General features: G+C 42.4%; 1 protein-coding gene and 1 long non-coding RNA gene across 2 annotated transcripts; one reads left to right on the top strand and one right to left on the bottom strand.

Moving 5' to 3' along the window:
• Positions 1–5,346: 5,346 nt before the first annotated feature.
• Positions 5,347–25,091, bottom strand: LOC117466445 (fibrous sheath CABYR-binding protein). Its single transcript, XM_034109668.2, has 7 exons — positions 24,980–25,091; positions 24,684–24,750; positions 10,912–11,017; positions 8,566–9,612; positions 6,672–6,735; positions 6,283–6,407; positions 5,347–5,650 (listed from the first exon to the last, which is right to left on the bottom strand). The coding sequence occupies exons 2-7, from the start codon at positions 24,726–24,728 to the stop codon at positions 5,619–5,621; spliced, it is 1,419 nt and encodes a 472-aa protein (XP_033965559.1). The 5' UTR covers positions 24,729–24,750; positions 24,980–25,091; the 3' UTR covers positions 5,347–5,618.
• LOC117466446 (uncharacterized) lies at positions 16,754–21,149 on the top strand. The gene is made up of 5 exons (XR_004554283.2): positions 16,754–17,204; positions 17,891–17,960; positions 18,042–19,197; positions 19,335–19,489; positions 20,978–21,149. It is a non-coding gene; the product is annotated as an uncharacterized lncRNA (long non-coding RNA).
• Positions 25,092–25,430: the final 339 nt, after the last annotated feature.

Here is a 25,430-nt window from a genome sequence, read left to right as displayed (position 1 = left end):
GGGCCAGCTGGATGTCCCTGGGCATGATGGTGACCCTCTTTGCTTGGTTCATCTTACTGGGGGGCAGCTACATGGATGTCGGTGCAGTCCACAGTCATTGTGCAGTTGAAGGCAGAATTAATTTATTATTGACTCCGAATGAAGCACAACTTCATGTCATACAATACATTGACTTTATTTGTAATTGTGTAAAAACATATGAGCATAATGATTAGCAAGCAGGACCTGCAGGAACAGAGCACGGTGATGGATGGAGCTGGGAAGAGAGAAGAATAAAGAAAACAGATCAACTTTATTATCGGATATTAAAAATTCAATTTCAAAACAAGTTGCCGCTGTTGGCGGATGGGGGTTCTTACAACCCAACTCCTCACCGCGTGTTGTTTTGACGAGTCCTGCTTGAAATCATAACAGGGAGGGAATTAGAAGACACCAGGATACCAGTTAAACAATAATCCGTTTTAATTAAACAAAGTAATAATGCAATACGATATAATATAATACATTACTATACAATTCAAAGAATCATATAAGCAACGTGTGGAGTACTCCCGCCCTTATTCACGCGCTGCGGACATCCTTTCGTCTTGTCAGCGCATGGAGAGAGACCCAACAACCAGATAAACATTTCCCTAATACTAAGAAGGGGTGGCGTTTCATTTGGGAGATACCAAAACGCTATCTCACAGGGAATCAGCGCATGGCAGCTATGAAAGCCACAGGTGGTGGGAAGGCCTGCAGGATGCACCTCATTAAAATCAGGGGAAATGTCCCTCCCAATTTGCAAAGCCTATCGATGGTTTAATCCAGAAAAACATTCTCAGGGATAATCTTTACACTCAAAACAGAAATCACCATTAATTCTGCATCTTCCTTCTTCACAAATAGCTTAAAACACCCTTTTGATAAACAGGTAAAAAGTCAAAGAAAAAGACTATTGCGCTAATCTACTTTTAAGAAAAAGGGAACATTGTTTCAGGAATCTATAAAAAAACCTCTCTATATTTGAGAGGAAAAATGTACCCTTTGTTCCTTCAACTATTAACACACAGGAATGTATAAACCCACACATATACTATTAAAGATATGTAAACTTCCCTGAAACATGGCCTGCCAGAGATCTTAAGCAGAATATACTCTCCCCCACCTAGCACCCTGTCCTGCATATCTCCACCTCCCCCACATGGCAATAAAACCCAGTTTACTTTTAACAGCCCTTTGTCTATCGCCATTTTAGTCCTCACATTTATGAAAGGATAAAACAGAGAAATCACTATAAAACACAAACACAGGTATTGTTTGAACAGTATTCACTTAACTGCTACTATTGATAATTACCAGAGAAACTCAAAGGGACCTCTTTTAATATCTGGAAATTGCAACAAGACTTTCTGCCATTTCAAATGTAACACACTTCTTCGGTACAATATCTCACATCAATTTCCACACCGCTCCTACAGTTTTCTAGTGTGTAAAGATGATTTCACTTGACCTATGCAAAATATCACACTCAATACATGTGTGTCTCTGGGGGGTGCATTGTGCCTTTGATGTATATAAATAATATACCATAACCAAATACTATTACGTACAGTGGAAATCAGGTTGCCAGGGCAGGTCAGTGTGCATGTTCCTCAGGGTCTCAGCAGTTACAGGTGAGGGAAAGGAAATAAAAGAGAAAAGGGTCATTAACAACACTTTGAATAATTATCTCTTCTAATAATTTTCTCTCAGTAATCACTCAACTACTGTCTTTCCAACAAACAGATTGATTCACCCTTACTGTCATCACAATGAAACACGTCCAGAAGAATGTCATGCAAAGCTCCCTGCCTGCCTTCGACTCTCCCTGACTGCTTCCTTAGCACCCGGTGGATGGCGCAGTAGGCTACTCTTCAAATGTTTCACGAAATACTTACCATCATGACTACTCTTACTGTTTACAATGTTGGTTTTGTAGGAGCAGACACAGTAGTGGTGGCTTAAAGCCCAGCTCTGCTCCGCCCGTTAGATGAGCCTGGTCAGATTAATAAGAGAAGGAGTTCAAAAACACCGGCATAAAAGTTTTAACAATAATCTGATTTTAATGTGTAGTGTAGTAATAGTGTAGTGTCTTCGGCCATCCTAAACTGAACAAATATTTGTAACTGAACTAATGTAATAAAAATCACAGTAGTATTACACACAATGCACTGTTTTTTGAGAACAACAATTCGTAACTAATGCACCATAATACATTCTGACGAAAAATAAAAATTATTATGAATACAAATAAAATAAAAGAAGCCTCCCGCGAGTTACTACAAGCTATAAAGTAGATTTTAAAAACGTTTTATAGAATACAAGCTCACTGCAGGACGTTGTAGAAATGTGTGTGTGCACCACGACAAAAGAGCCTCATTCACTTTAGATTGGGGTTGTTTGCGTGGTGCAGACACGTAAATGTAACAAAGTTCGTGACTCCACCACGCAATGCGGTGTTAAGGAGTCGTGGTTCTGGTGAGATCAGGTTGCTCCAGTGCCGCACGAAACATGTTTTAGATGGACGAGAGAGAAAATGGAACGCACACGCTATTTGTTGTTGTTTATATCACGGTCTGTTCTTCTTCTGTCTTCCGGTTGTTGCCTCTTTTGAATGACGAATACACACTACCGCCGCCTGCTGGTAAGGAGAGTTATTGCCACTCACGCACTGAAGTCGGTGCGGTGTGTTCCCGTGCGACACATGGCCAAGACGCAGGAGAACACGGCCAGGCAACAGCCAACTTCAGCGTCGGCTAGTCCTCTGGTGACTGCTTGGTGTGCCAGGGCCTTAAAGTCAGCACCGCTGCAGACTCACTGTTTGAGGGCTTGATAGCCCACTCCCCCTCCACACCGCTCCACACTCGTTGGTTTGGAACAGCACTTAATGTGGCGGACCCTCCGCGCGAACGGAGGGGTAGTGTGTAGGTGTAGGCAGGGCCGCCCCTCCCTACAGGCCAATCACGCAGGCTGCATGGGGCCCCGCCTTGCGCAGGGGGCCTCATCTGCTGTGCGCAGTTCTCCGCGCACCCCCTGCGAGAGTGAGAGGTGACAAGGGGAGCACGTCTGTAACCCAACACCGTTGCAATGAATCGACATCTGACCAATCACGGCTTTGATACAGTAGCACTTGAAATGCTTGGCTCTATGAAACCTGATGTACTTATATGATTCTGTTTTCTTAAAGGTTGTGTCTTCCTGGTCGAATGTACTTATTGTAAGTCGCTTTGGATAAAAGCGTCAGCTAAATGCAATGTAATGTAATGTAATGATACGGCCACTAGTGCAGGTGAAGAGATGTCGGTGAAAAGACAGTTTCAGTCCGGCGCAAGCAAGAGGGAAAAAAACAAAACATGAAGAAACTAGAGCATCACTCGAAGGTTTGTATGAGTCAAATTGCCAATTGCCATATTAAAACATCAGCTGCAATTCACGACATGAAGAAGGCAATCTCTGCAGAGCATACAGGCTAATGGAGATGCAGTTATTTCCAGCATTCTTTATTGAACATTCATTCAAGTATGGTATGCCTTTTATCTGCTAATGTACAGGAGGAAGATACTGTCTGTCTAGTTTACAGCCTAAAAAACATGGAGCATTTTTCCCCCTTTTATTCATTTGTATGTCAATTTGCACATTTCATGGTGAAGCTCAGCCTCTCCCCTTAACTCCTGCAGTCATCATCATGCCAACCACAACACAGAGAAATACTGATAGAAATGTGTGTGTAGGTGTTGGTACATTGCTGACAGAGGAAACTACATTTGAATACAGATTTAAGAAATATCAGTTTTTGAGCATGTCATAAGCATGTTTTGTCTTGACTATATTACAAGTATATTATTATAAAATAATATAGTATTTATATTATTGAATTGATTATGATTATTATTAGTAGAAGTAGTTTATTTGCATTAATTATATTTAAAAATGTTTGAGGCTAGTATTTGGCAGGTAATGCGTATTCACCTGTAAACGCATACTGAACGACATACATGCACATTTACCTCACTGTATACAAAAGTAACGGTGTTGATAATAATAATAAACAGGAATTATATTTGCAAAGTACTTTGATTCCAAAAAAATTGTTTCACTCCTGTCGGTTGGGGGGGGGGGGGGGGGGGGGAGGGCCTCATCTCACAATGTCTCACAAGTTGGCCAGGGGCGGCCCTGGGTGTAGGGGTAGGGTGTAGGGGGCAGTTTTGGATTGGGCCTCCGTCACGGAGGGGTCTGGTCGAGGGGGTGATTTGGGATTGGGCCGTTATTTTACAAGATAGGAGTGAGCAGAGGGTAGAGTTTTTGATTCTTGTTCTGTTTTCTGTGACTATCTGCCTGCCTCACCCTCTCAGACTTTCAGTTGAGCGCGCTAAAGAGAGTATTAAAGTCCGAGTGGAAACAGTCGTGACTAAATCTCATTTAGTCAGAAATTGGGAGAAATATGACCCCAGGAGGAAACCGGGAGAGTTTCTGCACATTTTTTGCAATGAAATCGGGAGTCTCCCGCGAACATCGGGAGGATTGGCATTATGCATGTGATGTGTAATGTCCAGGGCCGCCCAGCCTCCCTACAGGCAGATGACGCAGACTGCGTGGGGTCTCACCTCGCGGAGGGAGCCTCATCTGAAGCCTCATCTGCGGCGCAACAGTGAAAGCGCGCCACAGTTCCACGAGCTGAAAACGTTACTCACAAGTCAGTCTGATTGAAGTTTGAGTTCCTCCGTCCTGGCCCTGCAGACTGTAGAGGTCAGTTCAGGGTTATTTCTCTCATGCTGCGGTTCCGCCGGCTCGCGACCGGGAGTTCGACCACACTCTGTCCGAGTCCGACTGACCATATGGAGAGAGCTTTCGATTTCTGATAAACATAATTATCTCACCTAAAGTGACAATTATTTAGCTCATCACAAAAAAAACGTTCATCCCACAGGCCATAAGACTAACACCTGTTTTTTGTATGTCTTGTAAAGTGCACTGTTGAGGAACCTGCGATCTAAGTTGTTCATACATTACATAATTACACCGTCATGAAAATAAAATACTTTCTAGGCCTACTACTGATTCCTAGCTTTAGTAGATTTGAACTCAACCTTTTCGATTTTCGACATGCAGTATTGTGTAAAGAGTTAAATGCTTGAAAATTAAAAAGGACAACTTACACACAGATAACCAACTCTACATTTTCTATTGTGATGAACGCTTTCCCTGACAGCGGCACAAATCAAATCTTTAGTAAATATGCCAAATAAAAAAATTGTTGCACAATTATCCCCACACACACACACACACACACACACACACACACACACACACACGACAAATATGAACTGGAATTTATTGGTTTATTCACATTTAACTCAGCCACAGATCTATCTATACAAAGACTATTTCACAGCCCTAAAATAACTTTGTCTGCCAGAAATGTACATCTAATGTTTTAGCTTCTACTCATCGCATAGCTAGCAATTGAAACAGATCTAATAATTGCATACAAAGCTAGAGGCAATGGTTTGTTGTAAATACGACATTAAGCAGACACAGGTGTATGGTGTACAGGTAAAAGGCAACATTAGAAAAGTTCAATTGCATAGTGCTGCCATTTACTTCTGGGCAACTTCATCAAACTTGGGCTCTGGAAAAGACAAAGTTGACATTAACTCAAGTACAAACACTCACACTTTTCACATGGTTTTAAATCACAAAATATTCATTTTTCTGAATCCTGATCAAAGCCTTCCCAGTCCAGCCATTACATGTGAACATATCTCGTCAGCCTGATGGTGTGACATGTCTGGCTTCCATCAAACAACCTAAGAAGGCACCTCTGCAGACCATGGAAATACACAATAACTAGCTGTAGCTTTGAGCTGTTCAGACTAAATGTACACCAATCGTGGATGTTTATTGCATGTCACAACTAAAATAAAATAATGGTTGCAATCTATGTCAGACTGTATTAAGCATGCCATGTGCAATGACTTGGAGGTGAATCAAAACAGTGTCTGCCAGTGTATGAGACCATATGCACTGCTCCACTTATGTGTTGAGGATGAAGCAAACTAATAAACAGACTGAAAATAAGGCATGAGAAACGTGCAACAATTTCAGGTATGGATCAATGAAATGTATTTTGTTGTTACCCTTCAGTTTTACAAGCCTTGATAGTGAGGAAACTAACAATGCAGAACACACGCGTACTGCAGGGCATAGCTCATACAACTACAAGTTGTAATGCTTGACCAAGAGTTGGTAAAGTAGACTCACCTGTGAATATGAACTGTGGAAAAGATGTAAGGTCCCCACCACCATAGAGTCTCTCAAGCTTTGATACCTCATCCGCCCAGGCCTTTTCATAATCTGAGCCTGCATCCACCAGCCCCTCCGCGGCCCTGAAGAAGGACACACATCAGTTATCAGCAAAGACTCATTTCTCCCTCGTGGAATGCATCTCATCCCCAGTGCAGTCAGCACTGAGGAAAATGCACAATGGTGACTCATTTCTTCTTAGCTACATAGTTGTTGACATGTTCACAAGTTTGAATAGTTGTTTACCAGTTTTAGGAGTTTTAGTCAAGGGGGAACTTGCAGGTTTGAAAGATGCATGTATTCAGCAGGAACAACGGCAGAGTGCCGAGGCGGTGGGAGAGACTTACTGGCTCTTTGAAGAATATTCGCATATGGAGTCCAGGAAGAGCTTCTGGATTGGGTCCATTTGAGCTGAGGAACAAACACAAGGATGAAAACAAACAAAATAGAATGAATTTCAGCTCGGAAAAATACTCGTAAACCAGGATCATCCATCTGGTCCATTTTGCTAGAACAATTAACAACCAATCTGATTCAACCATAACCCGCATGCACATAAGAGCACCAAGGTGGTAGACAGCTACAGGGTCAGATAGGAAAGGACTTATAAGGTCAGTTGACAGGTTAAAGGTCGCTGTGATAGTCATGCTCGTTAACACATTTACAGAACTGCAGCAAGGTATAGGTTACCACCCGTCAATACTACACAAAACATTAACACATACATCTTCCATTTTGACTCCAGTGTGCATTCTTGCATGCAAGTGCTTTTACCATGAAAGAATTCAAAGCCTTTATTTATCCAGGTCAATGATCTCTTTTTCAAGGGAGACCTAAAGAAAGTTTACTTTGACACATTTTCTATTAACAAGTAAACCCAACATGTAGGGATTGATAAGGTATCACTTTTACCATGTCTAATAAGTGGGAGAAGAGTAAGGGATAAAGGAGGTTGAGGGAAGAAGGGTTAGGGTTAGAAACACAACACACCGTTCTCCTTCACCAGTGGAAACAGTACGGTCACATGATCTGTAGTCTTTAATAATGCATAGCATGAAGAAAGTTCCATCAAACTACAGGCCCTGCTGAGAAGCATTGTTATCATGTTGGAACATCTGGGAAAGCTCTAGAGTATGTAAGAGTAAATGAGTGCGGCAGGCAGACGTTAGTGTACGAAAAACAAAAACTTGATGGCGTTCAGAAATAATGGCAAAAAGCTCAATGAAAAAGGGTGTGCAGCTCAGACATGCATCATTACTCAAGATGCCTGAAGCAGTGCAAACACAAGAGGCGCCTTCACACCGCACTACTTTTCCCACTTTAGTTCCGATAGTTCAAAATGTCGCGTTCACACAAAAAGAGCCGGAACTAAAATGAGTTCATCAGAACCTTTTCACCCCCTAGAGGGCAGGGGCTTTTGTGGGAGAAAAGGTTCCTATGTGTGATTGGCTGGGCGGATTGCAAACCACGCCCCGTAAAACTCCCAAAAGGTTTTGTGAAGCCGCCATTTTATTATCCTCGCATTAGCATTATTAGCATTAGCATTAGCCCAGCGCAGAAACTAACTTATGGCAACACAAAATAAAACATGGGAGGGGTGGAGATGAGGAGGTGTCGGCATTCTGGCGATTTACTCGGAAGGCTTCAGCAGAAGCTGCTGGGAGTCCCAGCAGCTTCTGCTGAAGCCTTCCCCAACTCCGGGGGCTTCCGGCCGGGGACTTGGGGCGGCAGTATACGCCGTGAAGTGGTTTGCGGCCTGCCAGTAAACCCAAAGCAGAAGAAGAAGAAGTGACGTCAGCGGCTTCATTTGCCTAATCCACCCTCAGGGACTTTTTCCGGTGTGAACGCGATCTGTACTTAGTTCATGAGAACTAAAGAGTTCTCATGAACCTTTGTGGGAAAAGTACTGCCGTGTGAAAGCGCCTATTGAGTTGAACTACAGCTACATGAAAGATGACCCAGAAGTCAGATAGGACATGAGAAACAGGAAGGTAGTGTTTAAGGGATATGGGCTGAAAATCGATCAAGTAATACTAAGGACTATATGGAACAACCTGTGCACGGCTAGAACAAAATAAGTGAGTTTGTGATGTCCCGTATCTTTACAGCTTATCCTTACGCTCATCACAAACGACTATTGTATAGCCCTAGAAATGGTGATGAAACTGACAGCCGGTAGACTCCAGGGTCCACAGAGGAAAAGAGAAGGATTTTGTGAGAGGGGGAGGTTGTAATGTGTACCCTTAAACGGTTCAACTGGTTCAGCTGGGGCCTCCACCCGCAGCTCCTCTCCTGCAGCTTCAGCTATGACTGGAGCCGGGTCCACCAGCTCCTCTGTTCCCTCCACAGGACCAGAACCTTCAGCTTCTACAGGGGCAGCTTCAGCCACAGGCGCAGCTTCTACAGGGGCAGCTTCAGCTTCAGCCACAGGCACAGCTTCTACAGGGGCAGCTTCAGCCACAGGCGCAGCTTCTTCAGGGGCAGCTTCAGCTTCAGCCACAGGCGCAGCTTCCACAGGCGCAGCTTCTACAGGGGCAGCTTCAGCTTCAGCCACAGGCGCAGCTTCTACAGGGGCAGCTTCAGCTTCAGCCACAGGCGCAGCTTCTACAGGCGCAGCTTCAGCCACAGGCTCTGGAGCAGCTTCAGCCACAGGCGCAGCTTCTACAGGCGCAGCTTCAGCCACAGGCTCTGGAGCAGCTTCTACTGTGGCAGTTTCAGCTTCTACCGGCCCAGCTTCAGCTTCTACTGGGGCAGCTTCAGCTACGGGCTCTGGAGCAGCTTCTACTGGAGCAGCTTCAACCAGTGGGGCGGCAGCTTCAGCCGCTGGGACAGCCTCTACAATGACTTCTGAGACAGCCTCCACCATGGGCGCAGCTTCGACCACGGGACTTGCTTCAGCGACAGCTTCGACCACAGCTTCAACCACGGGCGCCGCGTCGGCGACAGCTTCGACCACGGGACTTGCTTCAGCGACAGCTTCGACCACAGCTTCAACCACGGGCGCCGCGTCGGCGACAGCTTCGACCACGGCTTCAACCACGGGCGCCGCGTCGGCGACAGCCTCGACTACCGCCGCAGCTTCTACCACGGGCGCCGCAGCTTCTACCACCGGGGTGGTTGCCACAGCCTCAAGTGCGGCAGCAGCGGGGGGGGGACCTGCAGCTGCGTTAGCAACAGCTTCTGCTGCTGCAACAGCTGCTGCTGGAGAAACTTCTTTCTTGGGAAGGTCATATGACTTGTGCTGGACAAGTTTCTCTAAATCGAAAAATGTTTTCGCCTGGTCTTTGCCTAGGACAAAGGAGGAGGGCAAGCACAAGATGCATTATTATTATTTTCTTTTTTACATGTGTATAGAGTTAATTGAAAAGAGGACCACCATTAACGCACATTTATCAAAATACAATCACTATACTGGAAAGTTGAACATCAAGGTTGCTTAGGACTTAGCCAAAGTAATAAAGCAAAGGAAAATAACAGCTTCAGGAAAAACTCTTGACATTAAAAGAATAAATATAACTTTGATCATAATAACTTTATAAAAAAAGATACATTGAGTATATTAAATAAAAAAAAGAATGTTATAGCGTTAGTAAGTGAAGGAATTGTCAAACTCTGTAAAAGGAAATCCAGCGGTAAGTGAATGAAGTGCGGGGAAAGCATAGCGGATTGATTCAAAAAGGTAAATGTTGTAAATGTGTGTAAATTGCTCGGTGACAGTTGAAGGGTGAATGCAACCTCGATATCCTCGGATGTGGAAACACGGCCCAACAGCGGTCACAATGAGAAGATCCTGATGTGGCTTCATGTCTTGAGACATGGAGACTGAAGTTTAGGCTGGAGAGCGCAGAAGAGGCTTTGGCCGGATTGTTTGACCAAATCTGCATATTGCATGTTTACTGTCAACTCCCTGGCACCATTTCAATTAAATACATATTTTTAACAAGACAAAGGCCGTCTAAAGTAGATTTACTTATTCATCAAAATGAAATTGTAACAGAGCACAGTTTCTTTAATCAGAAATCAATGCTTTCCACCAACTGAGCATTTTCAAACCAAACCGCCATATATGCTAGATCCTGCTGAAGCATATGGTTGGGGGAGAAACCGGTATGCTTTGTAGTTACACTACTGATCTCCTAACCTGAAGCCATGCCATGAGCCATGTGGGCTGGAGTCCCAGTCTCCCCAGCAGTGCCACAAACTCAATAATGTCAAACACAAAAGCTAAAACCCTTCTTTTATTTTGTTACACTGGACTCCGCTCTGATCCGTTTGGTTACCGAGTAGTCTTCACAGCCTCCACGTTTTGCTTCATGAGAGGGTATATCTGGGTCTGACCTCTAAAACGGCTGCGTCATGTGATCAGAGGGCAGTGCAAGGTAACCCCTCTGTCACCATACTCTACGTGGAGTCTGTCAGGGCTCACTAAAGAACATCATGCAGTCAAACAGTTGTCCATGTCCTCTGTGCCCAGAAGACAAAAGGCAAAGTAGAACACCAAATGCCTGAATCAGGATCAAAGGCTTCAACCTACAAGAGCTGCTCAAGGCTCGGCCACCTGCTGTGACCTGTCCGTCTGAATCCTACCTGAGTTTTTCTTTTTTGTCGACTTCTTGGAACCATCGGATTTTGTGCTAAAGGCTGCAGCTGCAGGCGCTCTCCTCAGAGTACTCCAGCTCTCAGCCTGCAAACACTGAGACACACACACACACACACACACACACACACACACACACACACACACACACACACACACACACACACACACACACACACACACACACACACACACACACACACACACACACACACACACACACACACACACACACACACACACACACACACACACACACACACACACACACACACACACACACACACACACACACACACACACACACACACACACACACACACACACACACACACACACACACACACACACACACACACACACACACACACACACACACACACACACACACACACACACACACACATTAAGCCAGACCCAGCTTTGTGAAAACATACATGTAGTCTGCAACACTAATACAGTTGTTGATTAATATGGACCTGGATCCCACACTCACGTTCACAGAACTTCTCACCACTCAGCATAGGACTATCAGAAGTGTAGTTAGCACACCAGCTTCATCAGAGGCTGCGTGTGGTTATAATGCAGCTGTGCGATTAGTCAAACAAGAATACTTGTCAAACAAGTAAAGGATAAAGGATCTGCTAAATTTAAACTAAATGAGCACTAAACTTACTTTCAATTTATTTTCATAATATGATGGAAATGTACTACATACTATCAGCTTAACCCTAACCTTAGTCTTTCTAGTGACAAGGTAAAGCAGATGTATCTACTTACACCATTCCACATTAGTTTGGCCCATCCAGCCAAGACCTTGCTTTGTGAAACAGCTTACATTTCAACAACATCTGTTTTGAAGTCTATGGAAACTGAGAGTCCAGGAAGGCTTCTAGTTTCCCCTCCTCGGCTCCTCGGTCCTCCGGTAGTGACCCGGAAATGGATTTCAGCGCACCGTGTTGAAGAGCATCGATATATCCAGTCTCTGATTGTGTTACGTTATTATGAGTGATATATATATATATATCTATATATATATTATACCGCACTGTGAATGAATCAAAGTAAATATAGAAGTGGTCATGAACACATCTGTCCATCAGACAGAGGGCTGCTGTGCCTCCTGTCATCATTAATGGACGTCTCTTTAAAATGACCGCTCAGAGGAGACGAGTTCTCATTTCTCTAACCGCCTGCTGCTTCCCCTCCTCTCTCCTCGGCTCCCCTCCTCGACTCCTCCGCTCGCATCTCCTGCGGGCGGGACTAGGTCTCGAGGATAGGAGTCGAGGAGGGGACATTAGAGAATTGAGAAGCCTTCCAAGTCTGCAGCAGGTTGCACTAACACCTCAGATATGATGCCCTCTAGTGGAACTAAAGGTGAAGTCTGCAGGACTCCTCAGCTGGGTTGAAGACACAACGAAGCACAAACACTTCTTACACCTTAAACAGCTGCTCAGCTCACGACAGAGTCTCTGTTGGAACTCTGTTCTAATACTGCAGTCCATTCAAGTGGATTCATGTCTTATATAGTGGATTGTGCACTTGACAATTAAATGTGTTCCAACTTTAAGATTCCCAATCCCATGTGTCCTCACATCATGAGCATCCTAGTCTCTCTTTGGGAGACCACTTGGTGATTGGAGGCTACAGAACAACACAAGAAATGACAGTACCTGCTGAGGAACAGCCAGGCTCTGTGCGAGCAGTCACCGAGGCGGATCCATAATCATTACATTTCTTAAGTACCACATTCATTCCAACTCAAATATTAACTACCAAGTTAAACCATAACACACCTTTTCCTTTCCAGGGCTGTAATCTTGTTATCACGGAGGCAAATGGTAAGGTTGGAGTGACCATTACATTTTGTTTTAGGAAGTAGACGTCTCATTTCAAACTGCACCACATTATCAGGGTACACGCACGCATCCTGCGTGAAATCAGACCCTTTCCATACATTTTAAGACGTCATCGCCACTTCGAGTTTTAACCGGTTACATTTGCGACTAGTGTTGGGTGTAACGCGTTACAAAAGTAACGGAGTTACAGTAATATATTACTTTTTGCTGTAACGAAGTAATGTAACGCATTACTAATGAAATGTGGGTAATATATTACCCGTTACAATGCGCAGTGACGCAGTTACAACACATGTTAACCCGAAATGAACGGAGCGAAAAATACAAACAACAAATGGTGTCAGGTGCGCGTGACCTGCTCCGCTGCGCGTGCATCATCTCCAAAGTGCTTCCACAGCAGTGACACACATCTGAGGATAATCATTTATACGAACATGGTTAAAGCAGCCATCACTAAACGCCAGCAACACTGCATCTACTGCAGACCGTAGCAACGGGTCAGATGGGGACGTTACGGTACCCTCCATGTGGACACGAGCTGACTCCCGCCTGACTCGCCGCCCTCGCCTCCGGAGCAGCAGTCTTCGTCGCCCGAAACTACGCCGCCCCTCTGCGGCCCGCAGGATACCACGGCAAAACAGAGCCTGCCCAGGTAGATCTAAACAAGTACCCGCCTGCACAGTGGGGTTAGGCGGTCATCTTGCAGCTCGTGGTATACAAATAGACAAGGGCTAGAATATTCATGTGAAAATAGTGCCATATTCTGCCATGCCTGTAGAAATGTTGGGTCAAACATAATGCACACAATAGCAGATGCCTTCACCACGAATGGCTACACAAAGATCTCATATCCCAAGCTTATCAACGAGCTGATGTTGCAGCTGAAATGATCTCCAGGTCACAAAGTCACCTCACATGATGATGATGTGATCCAGTTTTCAAGCACAGTAAATATTCTCTTCCCAGAGTACATGATGGGACCAAGGTGATGATTAGTACATGGTTTTAATAATACTTTAGCTTTTCAATGTTTGCCATTTCAAACCATGAGCTGGTTCAAATAATATGTGCCTGATTTACAAAATGTTCTCATTGGTTTTATCAGTAGCTTTGAAGCTGTTGTGCTTTTCTTTGCCACAGTCCACTTTGGAGTATATGAGATATTTCAGGATTGCACTTTTAACTCACTTGAAATGTTCTCACTTGGTTTCAAAACATAACAAAGGCCATCATCTGTTCATTGGGGACCATCAATGCCACTATTGCTCATGTAAACCTGCTACTGCTGCCCCCCTGTAACCTCAGAGGCACCCTGAGTCATGTTGCTCTGGAGCCGGGCCTGCACACGGCCACATACTAAACGCACTACAGAGCCCATTCCGTGTCCTGTTAGTGTTCACTTCCTGTCTGCCTTCTTCTGGTGATTTATCTGACGTCCAGCGCTCCGTCTTTTAACCTCTTTTCCTTTCTCTTTCTAGATCCTCCTTAGCAACCTTCATTAGAGTCCTTGACAGTGGTCTGTACTGCTGGATTAACAACGTGTCACATGTTAAGAAGTTACAATCAGAATGGAGTATTCAACTAAGCCGTGTAATACAAGTTGTTAGTAGCCTTAAGGGCCTACACAGTTGTTATGCTAAACCACATCGCCCTTCACTGGATGTATAATGAGCTGCACTAAACTACATTTCAGCATTTAAAATACCTAGCCATTCTTTTGTGGTTATTTTGGTGAAAGTAACTAAAAAGTAACTAAAAAGTAGTGTAACTCATTACATTTCAGAGACAGTAATATTGTAATGTAGCCAAACTCCTCCATCGCTACACCCCAGGCAGAGCCCTAAGGTCGGCTGATCAGCTGCTGCTGGTAGTGCCTAAGACCAGGCTTAAAACCCGAGGGCATGGAGCCTTCGCAGCGGCTGGCCCCAGGCTCTGGAATACTTTGCCCCTCCATGTGAGGTCGGCCCAGACCCTAGGGGTTTTTAAATCAACACTTAAAACTCACTTTTTCTCTCTGGCTTTTGTTTAATTATTTATTTATTTAGTTATCCACAGAATTGATACTATTTTTAATATTATTAAATGTTATTAATATTATTGGGGTTTTATGGGGTTTCAGTTTTTTATGATTAGTAGGTTGGGGTCGGGGAGACCTCAGAGAAGGTTCTGACTGGACTGACTGGGTGCTGCGTCTGGGTGCTTGGAGCTGAGTTGGTATAACCCTGAATTAGATTAGAACATTTCAGAAATATGAGGAATAACCTCTTGGTTTTATAAACCGTTTTGTAACTTCTTCATCCATTTTTGGATCTCTGCGGGGTTTTCTTTTAAAACCCTAAACCCCCCCTTGGGGTTGGTCCCTCTCCTCTCCCTCTGCGGATCTAAGGTCCGGTAGAGGGGGATGGGGCACAGAGCAGGGGAGTGCATCTGACGAAGAGATAGGTTGTTGTGCTCTCTATCTCTGGTTCTTATCCTACATGTTCACCCTGGATTAGAGGGGAACCGTTCTTAGACGCCTTTCAGCTCCGTGTCTCACTATTTTCTTCCTACCCCGTTTACCTTGAACTATTAGGAGAGTGTGTTGACGTTGACTCGTCGGGCCTTTCCTCCTGTACTTGTTTGTTCCCCAGTTCTTTCCTTTACCTGAATCTAGGAGAGGGCATTTAGGCCTCTCTACTTCCTTCTTTTGATTAGTTTAGTTTTTCACCCCTTTTCCCTTGAACTAATTTATACGGGAGAGTGCATTTACGTAGTCACGTTGTGCCTCTCGGCGTGTACTTTGACTTTCTGTCTCTTTGGAGAGTGCTAGTACGTTGGATACGTTGGGCCTTTTCACTGTTGTCCCTCTTCACCAGTATCCCATGTCCCCTCTTCATAATTTCCACCCTATTCTAAGGGGAAGCATGATGGTGCCTTTTCTTTTCAGTTTCTGGCTTTGTGTTTCTTCACCTCTTACTCGTTTAATATTTAGGAGAGTGCATTTACGTAGTCACGTTGTGCCTCTGTTTCTGGCTGTTCTCTTCATACCCTTGTTTCTCTGAGAAGAGAAGAAAAACTATTCTAAAAAGGAGCTGACACATGGTGTCTCTTCACTTGTACACTTGAGGGGTTCATATGGTGAGGGATTCCATGAGCGGGATGCGCCGGCCTGTGCCTTTACCCTGGACTTCTAATAGAACTGCTCGGGTCTTGATAGATTGAGTGGGGAAGTTCATGAGATCTTTCTAGAGGGTTATCAAGAATAACTTTGATCCAATGACCTTTCCCCTCTCTGTCTGTGTCTGTGTATTCTCTTGTTCCGATTAACCCAGCCAAATCTTTCTTCTTGTTTTGTATCTATATCTACGCCGGGATCCGGAGTCGAGGCTGATCCTCTTGCTGTAGTCCTGTGTCTTGGATCCTCTATCCTGAGTTCTGGATTAAGTCGTGGACTTCGGGTCGTGGCTGAACCTGTCTTGGGTCTCGTCATGCTGCTTCCCTGATGGCTTCCACAGGATCGTAGCTGACATCCTCGTGGATTCATCTTCTTATTACAGACACATGCATTTCCTAACATTCAGTCTATATGCTGTGAAATGTATTATCTCTTCGATTTACACACGGCATCTATTGCACGTCTGTCTGTCCTGGGAGAGGGATCCCTCCTCTGTGGCTCTCCCTGAGGTTTCTCCCATGTTCCTCTTTAAACTGTGGGTTTTCTCCGGAAGTTTTTCCTTGTACGATGTGAGGGTCTAAGGACAGAGGGTCTAAGGACAGAGGGTGTAGTTTTTCTCATACTGATATTCTGAACAATCTGTGCTGTTGTATTTGCTGTAAAGTATGGAATGCCATTTAAGCCAAAATTAAATACATACATAGTTAAATAAATACATATATAAATATGCCTATGAAATAAAATAATAATAAATAGGGGCAATACATATGTATACATGTACATTTAATACACATTTATTTATTTCATGGGACTTTTATTTCATAATGACACATTTATTTATATCAAGAGACTTGTATTTCATAATGACGCATTTATTTATTTCAGGTGACTTGTATTTCATAATGACGCATTTATTTATTTCAGGTGACTTGTATTTCATAATGACGCATTTATTTATTTCAGGTGACTTGTATTTTATGATGAGACATTTCCATTCCTTATATGCAAATGAACGGGCGTGGTTATCTCACAGATCCAGACCAAAGCAACAGCACCACAACACTAACTCAATAGCTTTTGTTTCACACTCCAGTACTCTTAAGTGGTTTGCAAACTGCCAATAAACCAAACCGGTTCAAGAACCATTCTTGTGCTTTTCTGGTTCTTCTCTGGTTCTTATCTGGTTTGCCCAATGCTGCTCTTCTGAGAGCAACCGCTCTGTCAGCTCTCTCTAGTCTCTACTGGGAAACAGCTAAAAGTCCTTCTGGAGGTAAGCAACCCTACACAATTACACCCAGTCTGAGAGTAAAAGAGTTCTCGAAGGTTCGTTTTGCTTTCTTACAACGTTAAGTTAATGTTAACGTAACCTTAAGTTTGCTAGGAGGCCATTGTTACGAGCTAGCTGTCTTAGCTAACAACAGTTAGCAGCTAACGTTTTCTGCAGTTTGTGTTGCCCCTGAAACACGTGATGTAGTTATTTAAGGGTATGTTAAATTAACGTTATTTTACAAGTTGAGAGTTAAGTTGTGTTTAAAATCGTCAATGTAATGCACATTAGAGGTTTTGTGTTGGACATGAAGTTAGCTAACGTTAGCTAACTCTACCAGGTTAGCATGTTAAGCTGTACTTTCTGTCGCAGCTAGCTTAATACAAAGAGGGGTTTTGTGCTTCATTGCAAACTTTTCTTTGTTAATCTACCTGAAACTGTAGGGACAGTTTGTTTCCACTCAACTATACAGACCATTGTTGAGGAGATGCAAAACATACTGTACATGAGCTGGGTCCAACATATACCTTGAGTAATGTTACTTTGCTGCTAAAAATGAAACATCAGATGAGGACATCACAAAGTGTGTGAGCCTGTCAGGGGATTTGATCTGGTCTCTGCATGTCATACACACTGCTCTGGTATTACTTATCTTGTAACATGTAAGTCTCGCTCTTGTCATCGTTCAGGCTTTGCATTTGAACTCCTATGACTGGTTGCGGACTTGAAGGGAACGCCTTCCTGACATCCAGGAAAAAGGTGAGATTCTAATACATTTCAATGTCAACAGCAAGTTATTGTTTTTAACTTTTTAAATATGATTGTTTTGGGGCATTTCAGTTTTATTGGACAGGCAGTAGAGATCTACTGGAAACAGTGGAGATGATATGCAGCATACGGCCAGCCGGATGGTTGCTGCTCCGTGTGGAACGTGTTCTATCAGGTAAAGCACTTTGGTACCCAGTTATTTATGGTATTGAGTTTGAATTTAGCCTTTGGAATGTAATTTCCAACTGTGCATTGTAAAGACTGAAAGATGTACCTCTTTGCTGTCTTACTAGTCAATCCTTCTGATCAGGTCCTTTCCTAAATAGTTTTACAGTTCAGTGTACGTTAATTTAGCAACGTAATGCTTTACTGCTGTTGAATAAACCCTATATTGCTAGTCATTTTATTAAAACTACGATTTGTAAACTTTTTGATTCCAATTACAATAATCTTTTTGTTATAATTGTAAAACATATCTTAACATCATTCAGCAATCAATGCAACAAATCATCCAACACTAAATAGAAGAAATCTGGACATATGTCTTTTGATACAGCAGCATCTATTGGGACTGCTCATTGATGTCATCAAGAGTCTACCTCTCAGAATGTTTATCATTTATTTGTCTCTTAACATTCCTATCATTAGTTTTTTTATTGTTGATATTGTTTTGTTCTTTATTTTTGTTGTGAGAATCACTTTGCAGTTATTGTGTAAGTGCTATATAAATAGTTATACTAATATGATTGTTGTTACCATCATTACTATTATTAATAATGTCTTCTTTGTTTTCTGTCTGTATCGCTGCAGAAAGGATCATGCCCGCCCACATCAACCACCTGATCAAGAGCTTGTGAACCTCACTGCTGCGGACGCCTGTGTGATATTCCACTCTGACTGGAACCCTGAAAATGACCTTCAGGTACGATATATATATCTGCTCCGTCTGTCCTAAAGATAGTTCAATAGGGCTACAACAACAACAACAACAGTCTTTCCGTTTATTCCCTCGGTTCTTTAAGTGTATATTTTCCCATTGAATGCTTAAAAACGTCGCTCTTTTCATTTTTTATGTCAGGCTCAAGCTCTGTGTCATCGTTTTGGCCAGCCTAAGGCGGTGAAAGTCCCGTCTGAGAGGGAAATGCTGGATAAAGCTAGTCTGAAGCTCGGGCTGGACCGTGCCGTCCTGCAGAGCGTGAGTGGGAACAAAGAAGGCAACAACAACGGGGTGAGAAAAAGAAAATCTGTCATATTTCTAGATGCCAAGTCATGTTTGGGTCAGTCGCTGTCGCAGTACGCTTAGTTTATTTTCAAAAAGAGTTTTCTAAATCCACTTGTGTAAATGTCTCTCTGCGTCGCCTTTAGCCGGTCCAGCAGTTCTCCAAGAAGGAGATCGAGGACCTGCTGAGGAAAGGAGCCTACGCCGCCATCATGGACGAGAACGACGAAGGCAATCGCTTCTGCTAGGAGGACATGGACCAGATCCTGCAGCGAAGAGCCTCCATCATCACCATCACCAGGTATGCTCTTAGCAGCACGAGCCACTTGCGCTTTGTGAGACACCAAGTACTTGGTTATTCGAAATGTAATATTGATGATGTAATAATTAAAACTAGGGATGGGTACCGAGCCCTGGTATTAAACGGGCCCCGGGGCTGAATTATTAAAGACCGTGGTACCGTTAAAGTCCAACGTTATCGATCTTTTTATCGGTACTGGAGACATTTAAAAAAAAAAATAGATGTCATATGTATTATATCTACATAAACATTATATCGCAGTCTTACTGTCACCAACTCCGTTTCTAATATGCAATAAGACTACAAAGTGCGTCTATCATTTATTTTCCACACACACACACACACACACACACACACACACACACACACACACACACACACACACACACACACACACACACACACACACACACACACACACACACACACACACACACACACACACACACACACACACACACACACACACACACACACACACACACACACACACACACACACACACACACACACACACACACACACCACACACACACACACACACACACACACACACACACACACACACACACACACACACACACACACACACACACACACACACACACACACACACACACACACACACACTTGAGCATGGATGTATAATAAGAACTGGATACAGTGTCGGAGGAGGGGCCTCGTTCTTTCCTATGAGAGCTGCTCACTGGAGCATGAAGTCAAAATGGCCCAACTTTTGAGAGAGCGAAACGTCACAGATTACCCAGCATGCCTGGCTGTCAGAGCAGAAGAACCCGTTTGTGCGCTCATAGAGCATGCGCCCCTTAAGCCCCCCCCGAGCACACACTATCGGCTCACAAGAAAGAATGGAGAGAGAGAATAAATCTAGATTCGGCTTTTAGTGCATTTTCCAACTTTAAGGACTTAATGATTCTAGGGCTATACAAAGTTCATACTGGGTAGTTTATTTAGTTTCAAAAAAATTATCCACCGATTTACAGACGTCTTTTTCCCCATGTTAGTCAGTGGGAAAAAGTATTTCTGGGCCAGTCGACGTCAGACTGAAATTGTAGTACCGCCGTTTGGACACAACGAATATTTTCCTCAGAGTCCGGCGCACTTCCTGGGGGCTTGGTCTTGAGGTGGAAAATGCTTGTTGCCAAAAGTGTAATAAGAGTTTAGCATGTGAGGGCGGTAACACGAGCAATGTGTCAAACATTTATCAAAAGTGCTCCACATCCAGACGGAGGAATGCACCGGACTGTCTTTCTAGTAGCTCTGTAGCTCCATGCACGAGTAACGTTTCCACGTCAGGTATTCTGTATGCTAGCAGCAACACACGGAGCTAACTACATTATACAAACATGGGTTAATGATGAGAGGAAACTGAGTCATTTATTTTGTTAAAGTTTCAGCTATTCTGTTTACAGTTCTATCATCACATTATTTAATACCATTTGTTAAAACATTGTTGTTTCTTATGTTCAGTTTGCTTCAAGCTGTGGCTGTACGAGGAAGACGTGGAGGACTAAGAAATGCTGGCCAGATTGGCAAAGACCGGAAGATACATAACAGAGAAGATAATGGATATTAACAAGAAAAAGAAAACATTTTTTTATAATTTCTTTGTTGCTGTTTACATTTTGAATTATAGTTGTTATTTTTAAATCAAATGCATCTATTTTAGATGATATATTTATTTAGATGTAGATTTTTTTTGTAATATTATTGTATTAAGTATAATTTATTAAATAAACATACTGTTATGAACACTATACAATGTCTTTATTTTGATAGTTACCAAAATACATTGTATATTTAATACTAACATACAGTAAGCTGGTGATAGATAAATGCTGGGGCCTGTACTATGAAGCTGGTTCAACCTAACCTGGATATGTTTGAGTTAGCCGGTTGGCCTAATCCAAAACATACGCGCTCTCGCTAAACGATCCTACGACGCGGGTTATCAAGTGGATCGCTCAAGCCAGCCGTGTCCTATCTAGCTAGGTGTTCACATGAGAGGGGTGGGATCTGGAGCATTCGACCAATCACAGACATGGAGAAGCGTACTGACAGCGCAGCGTCATACTTCCTGAATGAAAAGTCAACTATAATATTAGACGTATGAAGAAGTTAAACTTTAAACATCCATGACTTAAACACTTGATCAGGATCAAAGCCACAGAGCTGCACCTGCAAGGTGAATACAGCTGGGAACAGAACAAGTGTTTGAATGCGTTCATTAACAGGTTCATGATATCACTGCCCGTCTAAAACACGATCTGACTTTAATTACATTTGACTCGAGTGTTTCCTCAACTTAATGTGTTGCTTAAAATAATCCTTCTGCATCCAGTCTGTGACGCTGTGAGTGTTGCACGGCCAGATACGGCTCAGCTGACTCAGATCAGGAGATATATGATACATTATGAAGTGATATGCCGCGGACTGTACTTAATGTTACTCTGATCCGGTTACTTATGTTGTGGCAGATATTTAAGTAAGCTTTCTTAACGCTAATGTTCTAATAGTCAGATTGCTCTGAAGATGGAGGTGATATTCTATTAATGTTCACGTTCACACAGTCGCTGATTTTTGCCGGCCGTCTTTCCTGCAACGGCAGTTTTTCTGTATTTCCTTTCTCCTGTGATATGACTTGATCGCTTTAAACTCCGCACACTGAGCTCTGATTGGTCAGCAGGCGGTGCTTTCACTGAGTTGATCTCTGAGCCTGCAACCTAACCTGGTCCCGACCAGCATAAGTTACCATGGAGATCTAGCCTGCTAAAAAGAGAACCAGCTTCGTAGGACCGGAAACCCAGAGTTTTCCCTGAATTTAGCCGGCTAAGCGAAAATCCTGCTTCGTAGTTTACCCCCCTGGTCTGCTGGTATGCCAGCAGACAAATATTTATAAAGAAAGAAACAGAAGGGAGGAAATGATGATAGCTAGACTCAGAATAAATCACAGTATTGAATGGTACGCTGCATGTCATGGGGGAAAGTAACGGTGACAAGTGTAGGAACTGTGGAGTTGAAGAAAATGTGGAACATCTATAAAGCTGAAAGAGAAAAACTAAAGGATAACGTTTTAGAGGCAGAGAGGGAATGGAGTGTGGTTGGTATTTTGGGAACAAAAGGAGAGGGAGAAAGAGCTACCAGAAAGGCACTGTTTACCTTTAGTGAAACTGGGGTAGGTACAATTATCTAACATTAGGTCAGGAAAGATCATAGATTGTTGTTTTGTTTTATTTATTATGTTTTTTTATTTATTTATCTTTGGATTAGATCATAGATACGTCCATGAGTTAAGAGATGGAATGATATGATGATTCACACTCATGTACAGTAGGTGGCGGTATGCACCTTAAAGTTGTTTGCAATCCGCCAAAAAACCGAGAGAAGAAGAAGTAGCGAACATTTCTGGCGGGTGAAATTTAGAGTATCAGATTACATGCGATTTCTGACTCTGAGAATTTAGTAGTTTGCCTTATAGTCCTTCTCCTCCATTTTCTTCCTCTTCTCGAGTAGTCAGTGTGGTGCTGTTGCTTTGGTCTGGGTCTCTGGATCTGTGAGCTAACCACGCCCCGTTCATTTGCATATAAGGAATGGAAATGTCTCATAATGAAATACAAGTCACCTGAAATAAATACATATGTCATTATGAAATACGAGTCACCTGAAATAAATAAATATGTCATTATGAAATACGAGTCTCTTGAAATAAATAAATGTGTCATTATGAAATACAAGTCTCTTGAAATAAATAAATGTGTCATTATGAAATACGAGTCTCTTGAAATAAATAAATAAGTCATTATGAAATGCAAGTCTCTTGAAATAAATAAATAAATGTGTCATTATGAAATACAAGTCTCTTGAAATAAATAAATGTGTCATTATGAAATAAAAATCCCATGAAATAAATAAATGTGTATTTAAAATGGACATGTATACATATTTATTGCCTCATTTATTTATTTCAGAATTTATTTCATAGGCATATTTATATATACATGTATTTATTTAATTATGTATGTATTTATTTAATTTTGGCTTGAATGGCATTCCATACTATGGTGTCTCTACTGTAGGCTATTTTTATTATATGTACAGCACTTTGGCTCGAACAAAAATCGTTTATAAATGTGCTATATAAATAAAACTTGATTTGATGCAACTTATTACTTTCAAAAGACAGTAATAAGTAATATATTACATTTTGGAAGTAACTTGCCCAACACTGTTTGCGACACACTTTTCTATACAGTATTGATTGTCCTTCTTCCTTATCTTCCAACCATTTGGACGCAAACTTGCATTTCCCCATAACGATGTTAACAACCGGCGTAAACGGACCTTCGCGCGCTATCAGGCAGTGAGCGTGCGATGTCCTGTTCAAATTACGTCAAATCCAACGGGATGCCATAAATATACTACACATAATCACACTACACACCTACGCAATGATGACATTCCGGTAAACTTTAGAATACTACCCCTTTGGACAATTTATTTATTATTAAATGTTATTTATATTTACATATTGAAAACAAGCTACAAAATGTAATACCTTGGAAAATGCCGTTTAATACTTTTGAATAGCCTTAATTTTCGCTAAATTGATTTATCAGTTTTTAATACTTTTTAAGACCCCGCGGACACCCGGATTATGTTTAATTTCTAATCAAATTCCTATCGTTTGAAGTATATTTAGAATTTGGCTGTGCCACTATTATACAAAGACAATTTCAGTGCAATACCTGACCCTGTAGTGGTGAATGATCACGAATATTGGAAAAAAAATGCACAACCTAGCTAGCTTATTGTGAAAATTAGCCAAAACTCTAATGGCAACATTCATCAGAAAGTCAAATTCCTGAGAGTTCAGAAGTGGAGCTTCAGCTGCTGCCTGCTGTGAGCCTGTGAGACAGACAGGACAACTCACTGTCTGCCAGAACGGGCTAGAGTTTCAAGTGGATTAATTCACAAATGCAACAATTTCAAAAGTGTTAATTGAACAAAAACGAAAAACCTACTAATTTTAGGCACGAAACTGTTCATTAATAGTTTCAGGGACTGAACATCATCGTTTTGGTTAGTTAGCTGCAGCAACAAACAGGAAACAGACACAAAAACAACTGGAAAATACATTAATGCATTTATTGTTAACGCCAGAAATTATATACGTTACCTTGACACAACCTAAACGTCCTATCCTCAGCAAGGAAGCCGCCATCTTTCCTCTCAGCCTGGCTGTGCTGGGAGATTCATAAATACACGATAAACGAAGACAATAGTGAATACTTCACCATATCTACAATGGCAGCTTTAATTAATTATATTACGTAACGTCGTGCATGACAACAGAACCGCAATAAAAAGCATCTGAGGCACACTGTACAACTTTATCTGACTGAGATAAAAAAAACTATCTGTGGTGCAAGAAACAATAAGTGTTATCACATAGACGTGGATATTGATAGTTACCTTTTGATTAAATGAAGGCTGTTCTACGGTTCTCCTGAGCTGGACGGTCAAGACAGGCTCCCAGCAGCATGCACAGGGCTCAGTCCTTTATCCTGCTCTTTATGTAACACATGAATGTGACTGTCAACGCCCCCTTTCTATGCTGTCCCTTACACACGTGTCGTATGATTATAACGTTATAGGTGTTTAATATTCAGTTTTCATATGTTATACAGTCTGTGAATATGTGGACGCTGCACTGTAATAAGCAGGGTCTTCTCACTCACTAGCATGGCCAACTTTCCCTTTGAAATTGGATAAATTCAAGATGCTGAGCTTCACTAATGGTAGCTTCAGTAACGCTGCTTAGCCAACTGAAATGCGTTTATTTCATATAGGAAGTTGTGTTTATTTTGTTTATTAACCCTATCTTTGTCCCACAGCAGCTCTCTTGTGTACATTCTGTACTTTT

The sequence above is a fragment of the Pseudochaenichthys georgianus genome, chromosome 21 (assembly GCF_902827115.2).
Source record: "Pseudochaenichthys georgianus chromosome 21, fPseGeo1.2, whole genome shotgun sequence".
In the NCBI taxonomy this organism is placed as follows: domain Eukaryota; kingdom Metazoa; phylum Chordata; class Actinopteri; order Perciformes; family Channichthyidae; genus Pseudochaenichthys; species Pseudochaenichthys georgianus.
This window is presented reverse-complemented; position numbering and strand designations above follow the sequence as displayed.